The 14,449-nt window shown below is 47.8% G+C and overlaps 1 protein-coding gene across 1 annotated transcript in view; it reads left to right on the forward strand.

The window, feature by feature from the left end:
- The first annotated feature begins 2,590 nt into the window (after positions 1-2,590).
- The window catches only part of SNX9 (sorting nexin 9), an 85,998-nt gene continuing 74,139 nt past the window's right edge, over positions 2,591-14,449 (forward strand). The window contains exon 1 of the mRNA XM_037054889.1: positions 2,591-2,843. Coding sequence (XP_036910784.1) covers positions 2,832-2,843 — 12 coding nt within the window. The 5' untranslated portion in view covers positions 2,591-2,831. The remainder of the gene's footprint in view (positions 2,844-14,449) is intronic.

Below are 14,449 nucleotides of genomic sequence, written 5' to 3' on the forward strand. Positions count from 1 at the left end.
TCCAATGGAAGCAGAAGATGAAACCACCGACTTCCCCAGTTGGCCCAGACTTTTGATCTTGGGTGAAGGCTGCTTTCTAGTTTGGGAGAAGCCGCTGTCCCACTGGGCAGGGCTGTACTTCGTGGGACGAGGGGAACCGGCTTCCTCTGTTCCTCTATGCGGAGGGGTGGCTCCCAGCAGTTTCAACAGGAGTCCTCGCCCCGATTTTAGCAGTCTGTTCTGACCTTCATAAAACTCCCTTAAAACCTAAGATATTTTTAATTCAAAAATGTTGTTTTTGAGAACTTTGATAAGAGAAGTGGGCTCTTGTCCCTGCTTTATAGCCTGATTTGTGGCTGCTTAGGTCATTTAACTGCCCTGGCCTTGCTTCTACTCCTGCGCATGAGGGGATCCACACGCATTTCATCGTTCCATGGGCTTGGTTAACTGCATCCAAGACACATGCCAGCCAGGGAGGTGTATCAGCAGGAGCCAGAAGTCAGGCTCAGCCGGGGGTTCACGTAGTGTCGGCACTTCCGGGCCCCATAAAACGATGCCATGGTGTTTTTTACTAGGTCAGTACTCTGGGTAAGAGATTTCACTTTTCATGTAATGTTTATTATCAATTTGTACCAGTCATGATGCATTTGGTGTCTCCACAGTTACTTCTAAAAATGAAACCATGACTCACAGATAATGTTCAAATAGGAAATGCTTGGACTCTGGTCTTGCTACCTCGGAGCCAAGTGCCCAGGTGGATTGGTTGCCCGCAACACGTCAATTGAAGGTGCACAGGGGCAGCCCTGCCTTTGCACCTTGCTATCAAAACATATGCACTGTCGGACTGTTCCAGGGAGAGCCATACCCAGCTTCCAAAGCTAAAAGAACACGGAAAACTCATTCCTTAGGGTATCATCCGAGTTCAGATGCTGGCTTCTCCACACACTAGTGCGTGCTCTTTATAGTCAAGATATTTTTGTTTGTTACAGTGTAAACTCATTTTACATATAAAGCAATAAACGTACTTCCAAAAAATTCTGACGATGGCATCTGATGAAGCGTCAGAAATTTTCTAGGTATTCACAATGCGTTTCCTACATTTTACACAAGTAGATTTTGCTCTACACAATGTTCTTTTTACCTTTATTAACACCTCTTAAAATACTACCATTTTCTCGTGGGCTTCCTGGAATTTCCTTTGTGTGGATGTTCCATTTACTGAAACGGTCCTATTCATAAATGTATTGGCGGCTTTCTGTTCGGGGTACTAGTGACCAAGGCTTTACTGAAACTCTGTGCTCACTAGTGCGAATGTGGCAGCAGAATACATTCCTGGAAGTAGAGCTGCCAGGTCCAAGGTTATGGTGGTTTTCAATCTTGATAGTATTACCAACTCAGCCGAGTTATTTCAGCGAGCCTTGATTTCTCCGTGTCTGTGAACAGTGGACACAGTGACTTTCTCCAAGATTTTGTATCAGGAACAAATGAGATTAAGGTACGTAAAAGCCTAGGACACAGTAGGAGACTGTAACTGCACGTTAATCTCCAGTTTTCCTTTTACTTCCACAACAGTTTACGAATCCCACGATGAACTGGAGCGTTGGCCACGAACCCCACAAACAAAAAAACCTACAGAAAACCCTGTGCCCTTAAAATGAACCCATTTTAAAAACTCCATGGTTGAAGGTAACTCGTGAAATCTCTGGAGGTCAAATGGAGTATTTTCAAAAAGGGCACAAATTTGTTATTAATTGTAAATCCCGCTTCCCTAGCCCACTCAGGTCGCCTTGATTTGACAGTTGCTTCTTTTATCGTACACATGTGCCCGATGATACACACAGAATGTGCTAGACTGACGCCCTGACTACCATCCAGCTTCCAGTCGTCTTTTCTTCTTGCCTGGAAATCTGGCTGCTCAAGTCAAGGCATTCATTTATTACTAAAACCTGTAGGTCCAACAAGGAAGAAAAACATTTTCACAGAAATGTGGAAAATTTTAGACCTCTCACTTTCAGTCCACCTCAGGATATTTAGTGGTGTCTCCTTCAACCCTCTGGGAGGCGCGGGGCATTTTGAAATTGATGAAAAGTGCAGAAGGAGGTTAATGGCGCAAGTGCAAATGAAGTTCCAGCTGATGCGAACTCCAGGCAGAACCTTCTGGAAGGGCCGGTCGAACCGGGCAGCCATAGCTCCTCTCGGTCCTGGCTGTTTATTTCCCACTCATTTCACTCAGCCCAGGGCCTAACCGGCCCGACAGCACTGCCGACCAGGGCCAAAGCTCCCCGCCCAGGGGACGGAGACGTACCCTCAGCTTCGAGCCCCACGCAGCCCCCCTCGGGCGGCCGAGTGCGGTGCGGTCGCCAGGGGGGCGGTCGGGACTCGGGCCCGACAGGGGGCTCCCCCCCGGGCGTCCTCCCCGCGCCGAACGTTTCCGCGGGCAGCTCGGCGGGGGCGGGGACCCGGGCGCAGGCCCGACCCCGCGACGCGACCCCGAGCGCCGGGACAAAGGGCGCCGGAGGCGCGGCCCGGGGCGGAGGCTCCGGCGGGGGCGGGGAGCGGGCGCGGAGGCCGGGCCGGCCCTGGGCACCGGGCGCGCTTCCGCCGGCCGCCGCGCGCGCCGCGGTCCATGGGAGGCTCGGCGGCGGGGGCGGGGGCCGCGCAGCCAGGGAGTTTCAGGAACTGGCGGAGCGGGCGGCGGCCGGAGTCGCCGAGCGCCCACACTCGGGGCCGAGGCGCAGCTGCCGCCGCGCCGGGGCCCATCCGCAGCCGCCCTCAGCGTCGCCTGCCCGCCTCGGGCCGACCGCGCGGCTCGGGAGAGCAGCTGGCCGTCCCGGGCCGGGGATCCGCCCGCCATGGCCACCAAGGTGAGGGGTGCGCGGCGCAGGCCCTGGCGGCCCCTCGGCCCCCGGGCGGCGCGGGTTGGGTCGGGGCCGGCCCCGGGGTCCCCGAAACCCGGAGCTCGGGTCACGCGGGGCCAGAGCGTTCGGGACCGGGCTGGAGGCGCGGGAGGGTCTCGGGGCGGGACCCCGCGCGTGAGCGGCGCCGTTTGCAAAGTTTGCGCCGGAGCTGGGGCTGCGGCCGGGCCGAGGGAGGGAAAGTTCCCGCAGCCCCGGCTCGCTGCGAGCAGCCGCCCCGGCCCTCGCGGGACCGCGATCAAGTCCCCAGCGGTGTCCACTCCGCACAGTCCCGCACGTCCGGCCGCCGCGGACAGGAGCGTCCCCTCCCTCGGCCCGGGCTGCGACCCCCACACGCCGGCCGGTTTGGGGGCCCGACCCCCGCCGGCGAGGACCGGACGTTTTAAGTTCAGGCCCAGCTCCGAGGGACGGAACACGCAAATTGAACGCCCCGCGCTTCCATTTCCTTCTTTTTTTTTCTTTTTGTTTTTTCCCCCTTTTGTTTTGCTGCTTTTTCAGTTTGAATGGTATTTCCAGCGTGAATAAAATACGAAGTGGGAAATGACTGTGCTTTCAACAACGCGTTTGCCTGAAAAAGGCCCAGGCCCGAATTACGTGGTGGAACTTGGACTCGTGCTTGGTTATTGGCCAGCAGTGGTGTCTTGCTTATTTTAGGGTATCGCTTGTGGAATTGCTGGTCACTCTTCGCCAGCTGAGTCTGCCCAAGTCACTTTTCCACGCGCCCGTTCCTGGGCCGTTTTCCTTAGTTCTGGGTGTAACTGGGAGAAGCCTGGGCTATGCAGTGAGGACACTACCCCCCTCCACTAGTCCTGTGGTTTGATAGATTGTGATGGATAGATTGACTTTGCAGGTGGTTTTTGTAATAATACCTTCTGAACGTCAGCACCCTCTTTCGTATTCATGTTTGAAATCTCCAAGTTCCTTTTGGCGTGGTGAAAACCTTACTTTTGTTGTTGGGTTTTGGTTAGAGAGATAACTTAAGAAAGTCGTAAGAATTTTGAAGTCCCATTGCAAGATCAGATTGGCTGATGTCATTTGTTAAGTTTTGTGCTCAGAAACTCTCTAGATGCAGTGTTTATTTTTTTTTAAATAGAGATTATTCTCCAAGGAACCTATTGCCTGCTGCCACTTGTTAAAATATTGTTGCCTGTGCTCTTTCTTTGTTTTATCAGATGTTATAGAACTTGCTTCCTTTTCAAAACGCGTATAATTTTGTGTTGATTTAAAAAAAAAACTGAACTCAAGCTAAGGATTTCTAAGGAAATTTGATTTTGAGGTTACTTGCCACACATTCCGGAAATTACAGGTTATACGGTCGTGCTCTACACTCATCTTGCAACCTTCGGGGCTGTGTGTGGGAGACACCTATTTGGTGGTGGCCGGTGCTGTGGTATTTCTCGTTCTGGGCTACAGTGCATGCTACCGGCACTGCCCTGTCAGAGGGGCCCAGCTTAGCAAGTGGTGCAAGAATAGGTCGTGAAAATTCTATTCGACAGGTGCCCCTGAACTTAATTTTTCCCTAAAATAGAGAACAGTGCTAATAATGGTGGTGCTCAACCTGAGCTGCACGTGTGCTCACGGAATACGAGCCTCAGAGCATGCGTCAGCACTTCCTCTGGGTGGTCTGCCCCCGCTCTGAAGACGCAGTCCAGTGACTCTGGCTTTTAGTTTCTGTGACCTTTCTAATCAGCATTCCACATGGGACCCATTTCTTGGGGGGGGGGGGGGTGGCAGTGACAAACCACTTCCGTTTTTTTTGAAAAAGGAAGCGCAAGGAAGCACATAATAAAAAACAGGACCCTGTCTCAGTTTTCTGGTTTTCCTGCTTCCTGGTGATTTTTGTATCAAAAACCAAACTCAGTTGGTTTTTGATATTTATTTTTCAGTTGTTCCCAGGGAGTAGCGCTGTCCTTCTTGGCTCCCCTGCACCTGCCACCCATACCTCCGCCCTTACCAACATCTGAGTGGTTTGGGCTTTGTCCCCCCCCCCCTTCTGTAATTGGGTATGTGGGGAGAGCACACTTTCATCCAGCTTTTTATAAAATTGACTTCACCTGGCACTCAGGCATGCGTAGTAAGTGATGACAAATAAGTACAGTGCCTGGATATTTTAGGCGGTGTTTGGTTTCCCTTTGAATTTATCAATGAGAGTGGCTTTGGTTCTCTGGATACAATTTCCTTATATATTGTTCTTCTATGTTTTCTTGAAGAGACACTTCTAACTGTCATGATTTTTAAAAAACTTTTCTGGTCAGAAGAGAAATTATATTTGAGAAAAAATTTGAATTGGTCAGTTCTTCACTGCCCCAGAAAGTCGGTCAGTACCTGCATATTTTAAAGGGGTCGATGGTCTGTCCCTTGATTCTGGTGGACAGCCAGCGTGCTGGATTCAGCTGTGTCCTTGGGGACCAGTTTGGTCCCCTTTAACAAATGCAGGGAAAGGCTGATGTGAGTGGCAGAGTCTTCTGTTCGAAGCTTCGGAAGGGCATGTTCTGACACAGTCGTATGGTGAACTTAGGGGTAAATTAAGTTTTATTTATTAAATCTTGAGAAAGAAAAGTTTTTGGCCCATAATTATCAAAAGGCACATAAAGAAAATAGTTAATGAGAGCTAATCTGTAGCTGTACAACTTAGTTGTCATTTCCATTTCAAAGTTAACCTTTGGTCACTGACTGCATCCTTTTGTGCTTACCTAGTCACTTTTAGAGGAAACCATTATAACAAGATTCTAAGAGTTCCTCGGGCTTTTTTTTTTTTAACTTTTCTTTCCAGTTCAAATGTCTAAAGTTACACATTTGTGTTATACTGCTTATGTGGTAGAATTGAGTGGGGATGGAATATTGAAATACTGCTAGGAAATCAGTGAGTTAGTTACTCAGAAGTGTCTATGATAATCATTACAGGGGACGGTGTAGAAAGCAAACTTTGTGGTCTCTCCTGGGCAAAAACCTCTATCTGAAAAAAAAAAGAATAGAAATGGCTTTCTAAAGAGCGTTCAGGGTTACAGTTGGTTTTGAGAGTTTTTTGAAAAAGAGCATGGAAAATGCTAACCTTTTAAATTTTTGTAACAGTATTTTTAAAAGACTTAGTAGACTGTCTGCAAGGCTTCGGTATAGTCCAGGAAAAATTCTGTGACGGTAGAAAGATAAACCAATTTCATAATAAACAAGGAATAGATTAGAAAGCATAAAAATTTCTACAAAGTTTTCTTCTGCTCCCTGTTTTTATTTTATTTACTTATTTATAATCCTCACCTGAGGATATGTTTATTGATTTTGAGAGAGAGAGCGTGAGCTTCTCTTATGTGCCCTGACGCAACCTTTCGGTGTACAGGACACTCCAACCAGCAGTCACTTGCCCAGGGCACTACTCCCTGTTTTTATATTGACCATCGGAAAATTGAATTAGTTTTACTTTAATTGCCCACCTAACACTTTGTAACTTTGCATATGCTGTTTTTTATTTTCTGGAATGCTGGTCTCTGGCCTTTCCCCCGGTACCTTCTTTTCATACATTCTGTCTCAGTTCAGGGCCTCGCTTCCCTCACTTTCCGTCTGGAACGCATTCCTGATCTGCCTGACCCTGGTGACAGGGTCACATATATCCCTACTGCCATTTAAGGTGTGTTCCTACGAACAGGCGTTTAGGGTGCCGTCAGCCCCAGGGGGTGGTGCTGTGTCTTCGCTCTCCTTGGCAGCCTCTGTGATCAGCACGGACCCAGGCTCTTGCTGAGCTGTTATTACCCAAAGGAACGCTGACTCGTCTGGCCCCAGTGCCTCTCTCTCCAGTTTGAAGGAGCGAAAAGATGTTCCAGTGAGATAAGAGGCTGAGAGGAAACTCCGACTGCAAGCTTCTGTTCACTTAATTGTGCACTGTAGTAAACACAGGGAAAATACACACTTGTAGCTTAGGTATTAACGATGTTTCTCAGATATGACAACTCACTTCTATTAGTGATTCCATGAGAAGTTCATTCTAATGTTTTAAGGTAATTGGGACAAGTTTCATACTTCTGAAACTTTGAAAAGATTTAACCCACCAGTTGTTAGAAATGTGTTCAGTTTTTTTGAGTGTTTTATTTTTTAAAACAGTAGCCTTTTTATAAAAAAGGGATTTTATTTATTTTATTTTTAGACAGAGGGGAAAGGAGGGAGGAGGAGGAGAAGGAAAACATCGGTGTGTGTTTGCCTCTCACACGCCCCCTACAGGGACCTGGCCTGCAACCCGATCCGTGACTCTGTGGTTCGCAGGCTGGTGCTCAATCCACTCGGCCACACCAGCCAAGGCTGAGTATTTTATTTTTTAAATAATTTAAAATTTTTCAGTTAAAGACTGTTCACATACAGTATTATATTAGTTTCAGGTGTACAACATAGTAATTAGACATTTATACGACTTACAAAGTGATCACCCTAATAAATCTAGTACCCATTTGACACCATGCATAGTTATTACGATATTATTGACTATATTTCTTATCCTGTACTTTACATCCCCATGACTGTTCGTAACTACCAATTTGTACTTCAGAATCCCTTCGCCTTTCTCACTCATTCTCCCAACCTCCATCTGGCAACTGTCAAAATGTTCTCTGTATCTGTGAGTTTGTTTCTGTTTTGTTTGTTCATTTATTTTTAGATTCCAGATCTAAGTGAAATCATGTGGTCTTTGTCTTTCTCTGACATTTCACTTAGCATGATACCCTCTAGATCCATCCATGTTGTCGAAAATGCTAAGATTTCGTTCTTTTCTATGGCTGAGTCACACTTTATCGAATATATGGACCACTTTTTTATCCGTTCATCTAGTGATGGACACTCAGGTTGCTTCCGTAGCTTGGCTGTTGGAAGTAATGCTGCTGTGAGCATCTGGGTGGATGTGTCTTCTTGATTAGAGTTTTGGGTTGCTTCTTCGGGTGAAGACCAGGGGTGGGGTTGCCGAGGCCTTCTTGGTCCCCTGTCATAGCCTTTGCTGTAAAGTCTGTTCTGTCTGGTGTAAGTATTGCTGCCCCAGCTTTTCTTTAAATTTCTGCTTTCATGAAATATCTTTTTCTCTCCCTTTACTTTCAGTCTGTGTGTCTTTGGATCTGAAGTGAGTCTCTTGTGGGCAGCATACTCGAGGGAGGGTCTTGTCTTATCTACTCAGCCACCCTGTGCTGTTTGATGGGAGTGGTGATCCATTTGCATTCACAGTAACTGTTGATAGGTAGTTATTGCCATTTTGTTATTTATATTTTTCATCTGTTTTCCTTCCTAAAGGTGCCCCTTTAACATTTCCTGTAGTACTGGTTTAGTGGTGATAAATGCCTTTAAGTGTTTCTGGTCTGAGAAGCTCTTTTTGATAGCTTTGCTGGGTGGAGTTATGTTGGGTATAAGTCTTTGGTTTTCATCACTTTGAATGTTTCATGCCAGTCCCTTCTCACCTACAAAAGTTTCTGTTGAGAAAGTAGCTGGCAGTCTCATGGGAACTCCTCTGTAGGTAACGGCTTTTCTCTTGCTGCTTTTAAGATTCTCTCTTTGGGGTTTCAGGCATGGTGTACCCTGATGTGGGCCTTTTGGGGCTCACCTTTCTTGGGACTCATTGCATTTCCTGGGCTTGCGTGTACGTTTCCCTGGCCAGGTCAGGGAAGTTTTCCGTCATTATCTCTTCAGACAGGTTTTCTGTTTGTTGCTGTCTTCCCCTTGTGGCACCCCGTGCTGTGAATATTGGAATGCTTGACGGTGTCCCAGAGGCCCCCTAAACTATCTTCAACTTTTAGATTCTTTTTGCTGTTTTGGTTGGATGTTTTCTGCTCCCTTATCTTCCAAATTGCTGATTTGATCATCTGCTTAATTTAATCTACTGTTGAGTCCCTATAATGTATTTTTCATTTCAGTTATTGTGTTCTTCATTTCTGACTCGTTCTTTTTTATGTTTTTCATCTCCATTTTTATGTTTCCTGACTCTTGGTGAAGTTCTCACGGAGATCATTGAGCGTCCCTACAACCAGTGTTTTGAACTCCGCGTCTGGTAGACTGCTTGTCTCCGCTTTGTTTAGGTCTTTTTCTGGAGCTCTGTTCTGTCCTTTCCTCCGGGACATGTTTTTTGGGTCTCCTCGTTTACTCTGCGTCCCTGTGTTTGTCTCTGTGTGTTAAGTAGAGCCGTTATGTCGCCTAGTCTTGGTAGAGTGGGTTTTTTTAGTAGATGTCCTGTGGGGTCTGGTAGCACAGCCTGCCTGCTTACCTGAGCCAGGTGCACCAGGTGCGTTTGTTGTGTGAGCCCCCCGATACAGTTGAGCCTCGATTCCTGTTGGCATGTCAGTTGGCTGACAGTTGTGAGGACTGACCGTGACTCCAGGGGAGGAGCTGACTCTGTGGAGCAGGAGTCACTCTTGTGAGGCTCCAGTGACTGCTGAGTCTGCCCCTCTGGTGTGTCATTTGTGGGGAGGGTTGGGTGATGCTCTCGGTGGGGAGGGAGGTCTGACTCTAGCCACTGGGTGAGTTGGTGCTGGGGCCTCTTGGTGCAGGCCCAGGTCAGCTGCTGCCTGTGCTGTGCCCAGGGCCACTCAGTGTGAGCAACTAGGTGATCTGCAGGTGGTTGCCACTGGGGCTGGGCTTGCCTAAGGCACCTGGGAGAGGCTAAGCTGTACATTGAGGTCAGCTGCCTCTAGTGTTGGGCTTGTGGCTGCTTAGCAAGAGGTAAGGGGCACACCTAGACCAGCTGCTTGTTTGGGGTTTGTGAACCTTTGAGAGATTTTAGGAAAGTCCTCAGCATGAGCCAAGGCAGGCCATTTGTGTAGAAAAGCTGCTGGAAGTGGCCTGGGTGGGCCTGAAAGTTGGATGGGGTGGGGCCTCAGGGAATCACCAGGGCAGGGCAAACAGTGTTACGAGGTTGACAGAGACTCAGGTATGGCCAGTATGCAGGCCGGATTGTGGGAGGACTCGGAAACAATGGCCTCTGCCAGCATTTCTGTCTGGGAGAAAGCTTCCCCTCCAGCCCTTGCCCTAAAGCCAGACAATTCATTTCCTTCACGTGCCCCTGGCTCCCTTGGAGCTGCTGCCCCAGTGCAGGAGCTCAGAGCGAGTGAGTCCTAGTAAGTCTGTGCATGGTCCCTTTAAGAGGACTGCCTGGGGCTTCAGAAGCCCTCAGTCTCTCTCAGCCACACTCCATGCTGGTTTTCACAGCCAGAAGCTCTGGGGACTTCTCTCCCTGGCACTGAGGTTGGGGGTTCTGGTGTGGGGCTGGGACCCCTCGTTCCTCAGGGGTGACCTCTGCTGCCGGAATTCTCCTCCCAATTGTATGTCTCTACCCCTCCCGCGGGTCTCAGCAGGACTTCTTCTGTGTGTCCTTAGTTCTGTTCAGCCTACTTCAGGTGGCTCTCGGTGGTGACTGTGCTGCGGTTTAGCTATAGTTTGGACGGGGTTGTGGGAGGAGGCAAGCGCAGCATTCACACACTCCACCATTTTTTAAAGTATAGGGTTTTTCTGTTTACCTTTTTGTTAATAATTGCATCGTGATCAGGGAATCTGGTTGATAGTAATATTATACTTGAAAATTTGTTGAGGCTAACTTTGTACCTTGCATAATATGATCAGAAATGTGCCACCTGTGCATAATGCACGTGTTCCCTGACTGATACACACATGTGTATTTTGAGTGTGCCCACTAGACTGAACGTACTAATTACGCCTTTCACATCTGCACCCTTATAAACGCTGGTGTATCTAAGTCACCTTTTGTCTGCTTGTCAGACATGTTAAAATGGTGGATTTGAAAAAAATTCTCTGAGTTTCGAATTAGTATTATCTTTCAAGTGTCTTGAACTTTAAAAAAAGATTTTATTTATTTATTTTTAGAGAGAAAGGAGAGAAACATCAATGTGTGGTTGCCTCTCATGCACCCCTGCCCCCATTGAGGACCTAGCCGAAACCCAGGCATGTCCCCTGACAGGGAATCGAACCCATGGCCCTTTGGTTCACTGGCCTGTGCTCAGTCCAATGAACCACACCAGCCAGGGTATGACTTGAACTTTTTATCATTATGAAGTAATGTTCTTTATAATACACTTTTTAAAAAAGACCATTTGTCTAAAATTAATGTTACTTCACTAGCTTTCTTTTGGTAAATATGTGTCTGGTATATTAAAGGCTGTAGCTGAATTTTACCTTTTTATCTAGTCTGCAGTCTTTGTAGCCAGAGTGTTTTCTCTGCTTTTATTAGTGTTTACTGATATGTTTGGATTTCCGGCTATCATCTTGCAGATTGAGGATTCCCCCCCCTCCTTTCTTATTTTACTATTTTTTTCCTTCTCAACTGTTGGAAGGTTTGTCCCATGTGTGACCTTTTTTTTTCCCAGTGGTTATCATGGCCTGTATGTTACTGTTTCTCAGTTAAAGACTGAAATTATTCAACGTCCTGAGGGGAAAAGACATTTGGGTTCTGAACTGCAGCCGTCTACCCCCAAGTAGCCAGTTACTGCCTGGTGGTTGCAGTCTCTGTTTTCCACCACAAATAGATGGGGGTTTTGCTTTTTATACAGTTAATGTTTATTTAAATTTCATTACATTTTACTGCATTTTTTGCCTCTTCCTTTTTACATCCCAGTTTTCTTCTGACATGATTTTCCTTCTGTCAAAAATGAATTCTTTCGAGTTTCTATCAGGGAAGATTTGTTGTTGATAAATCCCTTATGTGTGAAAATGAAGTTTGCTTTATTCTTGAAATGTAGTTTCCTAGGTGGATAATATTTTCTCTTGGCACATTTGAGGTTGTTATCCCCTGTTTCCTCCCAGATCTCAGAGTTACTGCAAAGAAGTAGCCGTCTAAGACGGTTCCTGTGTAGATGGTCCAGCTCTTCCCTCCGCCTGTTGTGAGGACCGTCTCCGTGTCCTCAGCATTTTGCAGCTTCGCTGTGGTGTGTCCACGAGGGACTGTGCTCACCCAGCTGGGGCTCCCGGGCGCTCCGGGGCAGCGCGGCTCAGCGGAACCTCCGTGATGCTGCAGGTGCCCGTCTGCACAGGACCATGTGGCGGCCGTCTGCCACATGTGGTTAACGCAACTGAGGGACTTCGTTTTTATTTTTAATTTAAGTAGCCACATGCGGCTAACGGCTCCTGTGCTGGGAAGAGCACAGTGGTAGAAAGTTGCCGTGGTGGCTGTTTTGTGAACGTTGCCTCCTCCGCCCCTTTCTCTCCACCTGGGACTCTGGTGGGCGTGGACGTGAAACTCCACGTTGCCTGGGTTTCAGCTAGGTCCTCAGTGGGGGCGGGGGTGCATGAGAGGCAACCACACATTGATGTTTCTCTCCCTTCTCTCTAAAAATAAATAAATAAAATCTTTTTTTTTAAGTTCAAGACACTTGGAAGATAATACTAATTTGAAACTCAGAGAATTTTTTCAGATCCCCGCAGACCTGCAGCTTCCTGACGCTCAGCCTGGTGCCTTTCCTTTGTGCTGCATTCTGGGTAGTTTCTTCGACTCCTACTTCCAGTTCACTGTTCTTTTTTCAGTTGGGGATAATCTGCTCTTTCATTTTTAGTGCTGTTCTGACTTTAGAATCGTATTTGGTTCTATCTCCAGTCTGCTTGGTCGGTCATTCTTTATAGTCCCTCCTTCTTTCCTCATTTTAAAGCTTCACTTAAGTGTAGTAAACATTTATAGTTTGGGTCTGGTAATTCTAGTATGTGAAGTCTGATTTAGCCATCTCTTTCTTCTCCTCGTTCTCACTCGTGGTACCTTGTTTTCTTATGTTTTATGATTTTATTTTACTTTTTTTCTGTGAGTTGCTCATTTTCCATGGAACTTCACCTGAGGGAATTTTCAGACCTGAATTGAAGTTACTGCGTAGAGACTGTGTCTCTGTGTATTTGTGTATGCCAGTCTCCTGGGGACACCCCCTCTTGGGGTCATTCTAACTTTAGTCCTAGCTGATGTTTTCCCAGCTGTACTGGGCAGCATAAACACGGACTCGGACTCAGGGGAAATCCCTGATCTCTTCCCCTGTGTCAGTGATGGTGTTTCTCTGCACAACAGGTTCTTCCCTTTTGCCCTTATATTGGGGTCCTGTTGGGGTCCCCCCTTCTAGCTCCACATGGGAGGCCTGCCCTTCTCCCATATAGCCTTCGGATCACCCACCCAGACTCTCGGCCACTGGGGTTTGGAGGAGGCCCCTGGGGTAGAACCTGTCTCCGCACGTGGTTTTCCTCCCTGGATGTCTGCTCTCAGCCTTTCCTGCGTGCTGACTCCGCAGTGTCTTTTCAACGGCGTCTGTGTGCGTGTCTTTTGCTTTTAGTGTTTCATTCAGCCCTTCAGTGCCTCTGTCTGGTGGTGACTAGCGTATCGGCCTGCCATGTTTGCCAGAACAAAACCAAGTTGGCGCACCTGTATCGCCACAGACTGGGAAGGGGAGGAAGATGTGCACGCATAGGGCTAGTCGGTTTTGGGGGAGAAAAGTGAAAAGACAAAGTTGTTCAGCATTTTAGTTGAAACCAAACCTGGAGTCAAGCAATCAGAATAACAGGCAGTGCCCTGGCTGGTGTGGCTCAGTGGGTAGGAGCATTGTCTGGGAACCGAGAGGTTTGGGTTCGATTCCCAGTCCGGGTACATCATGCAGTCCCTGGCTCAGGTGTGTGCGGGAGGCAACCAGTCGATGCTTCTCTCTCATATCGATGTTTCTCTCTCTCTCCCCTTCCTTTCTCTCTCTCTGTTTCCTTAAAAAGCAGTGAAAAAATGTCCTCGGGTGAGGATAAAAATAACAGACTGTGGGCATTTCACTTTCTAACTGGTACTTCTCTCACCCTGTTCCCCCCTTGACTCTCAAAAACACAGCTGATAGATTCAGCCCATTGATTCATTTTCAGGCATTGCAAGTGCACTGCTTAAGGATGTTATCCATATGACTCAGTCCTTTTAAGTTATTTTTAGTGTCTGAAAGGTGAGTCAGGTAGTCGTATTACCTGAGGAGGCGGGATCTAAAAGTTGCCTGCGCGTGGTGGTTTACTGAGTCACAGAGATGTGTCACTTTAGGGATGAGTTAATGAGGGTGAAAGGTGCAGCTTTATTCTGGGAACCGTTGCCCCTCATTCACTGGCTTCTTCATTTGAATCTGAGCAGCTCAGTGTCAGGTCCTCAGCTCCACAGTGGGATGTCACCTGAAAGGCTCAGCCTCCAGTGCAGTTCCCAGAAGTGTCGCTCATCCTGGAGGAGCGTGGGCCTCCCGCCTGGCCCTGGGGCTCCCACGCCCCTCGTGCCAGCAAGCTCGGGGGAGCTGAGTCTTGAAACGTTACTTTTTCTGTAATCCACTCAGTGAATGATTTAAACATTCTGTCACATCAGTCTCTTTAAAATACTCAGCACGTCAGAGTCGGGTCTCTGTCTTGCAGAGCCCCAGGTGGTGTGGGCAGCAGACATTTCAGCGGCTCCTCTGTGCCTCTTCACGCCGGAAGTGAGGATGGAAGAGCTGTTTGAAATGTACCAGCTGAATGCCAGCATAAAACGTTCTAGTATTTCCTAGCGCAAACTCGCAGAAGAGGGCTTGAAAACGGAGGTGTGCGTGTACGTTAACAGCGGGAGTCCA

This window comes from Sturnira hondurensis, unplaced genomic scaffold, assembly GCF_014824575.4.
Source record: "Sturnira hondurensis isolate 20B ecotype Veracruz unplaced genomic scaffold, ASM1482457v3 Scaffold0000167, whole genome shotgun sequence".
Lineage (NCBI taxonomy): Eukaryota > Metazoa > Chordata > Mammalia > Chiroptera > Phyllostomidae > Sturnira > Sturnira hondurensis.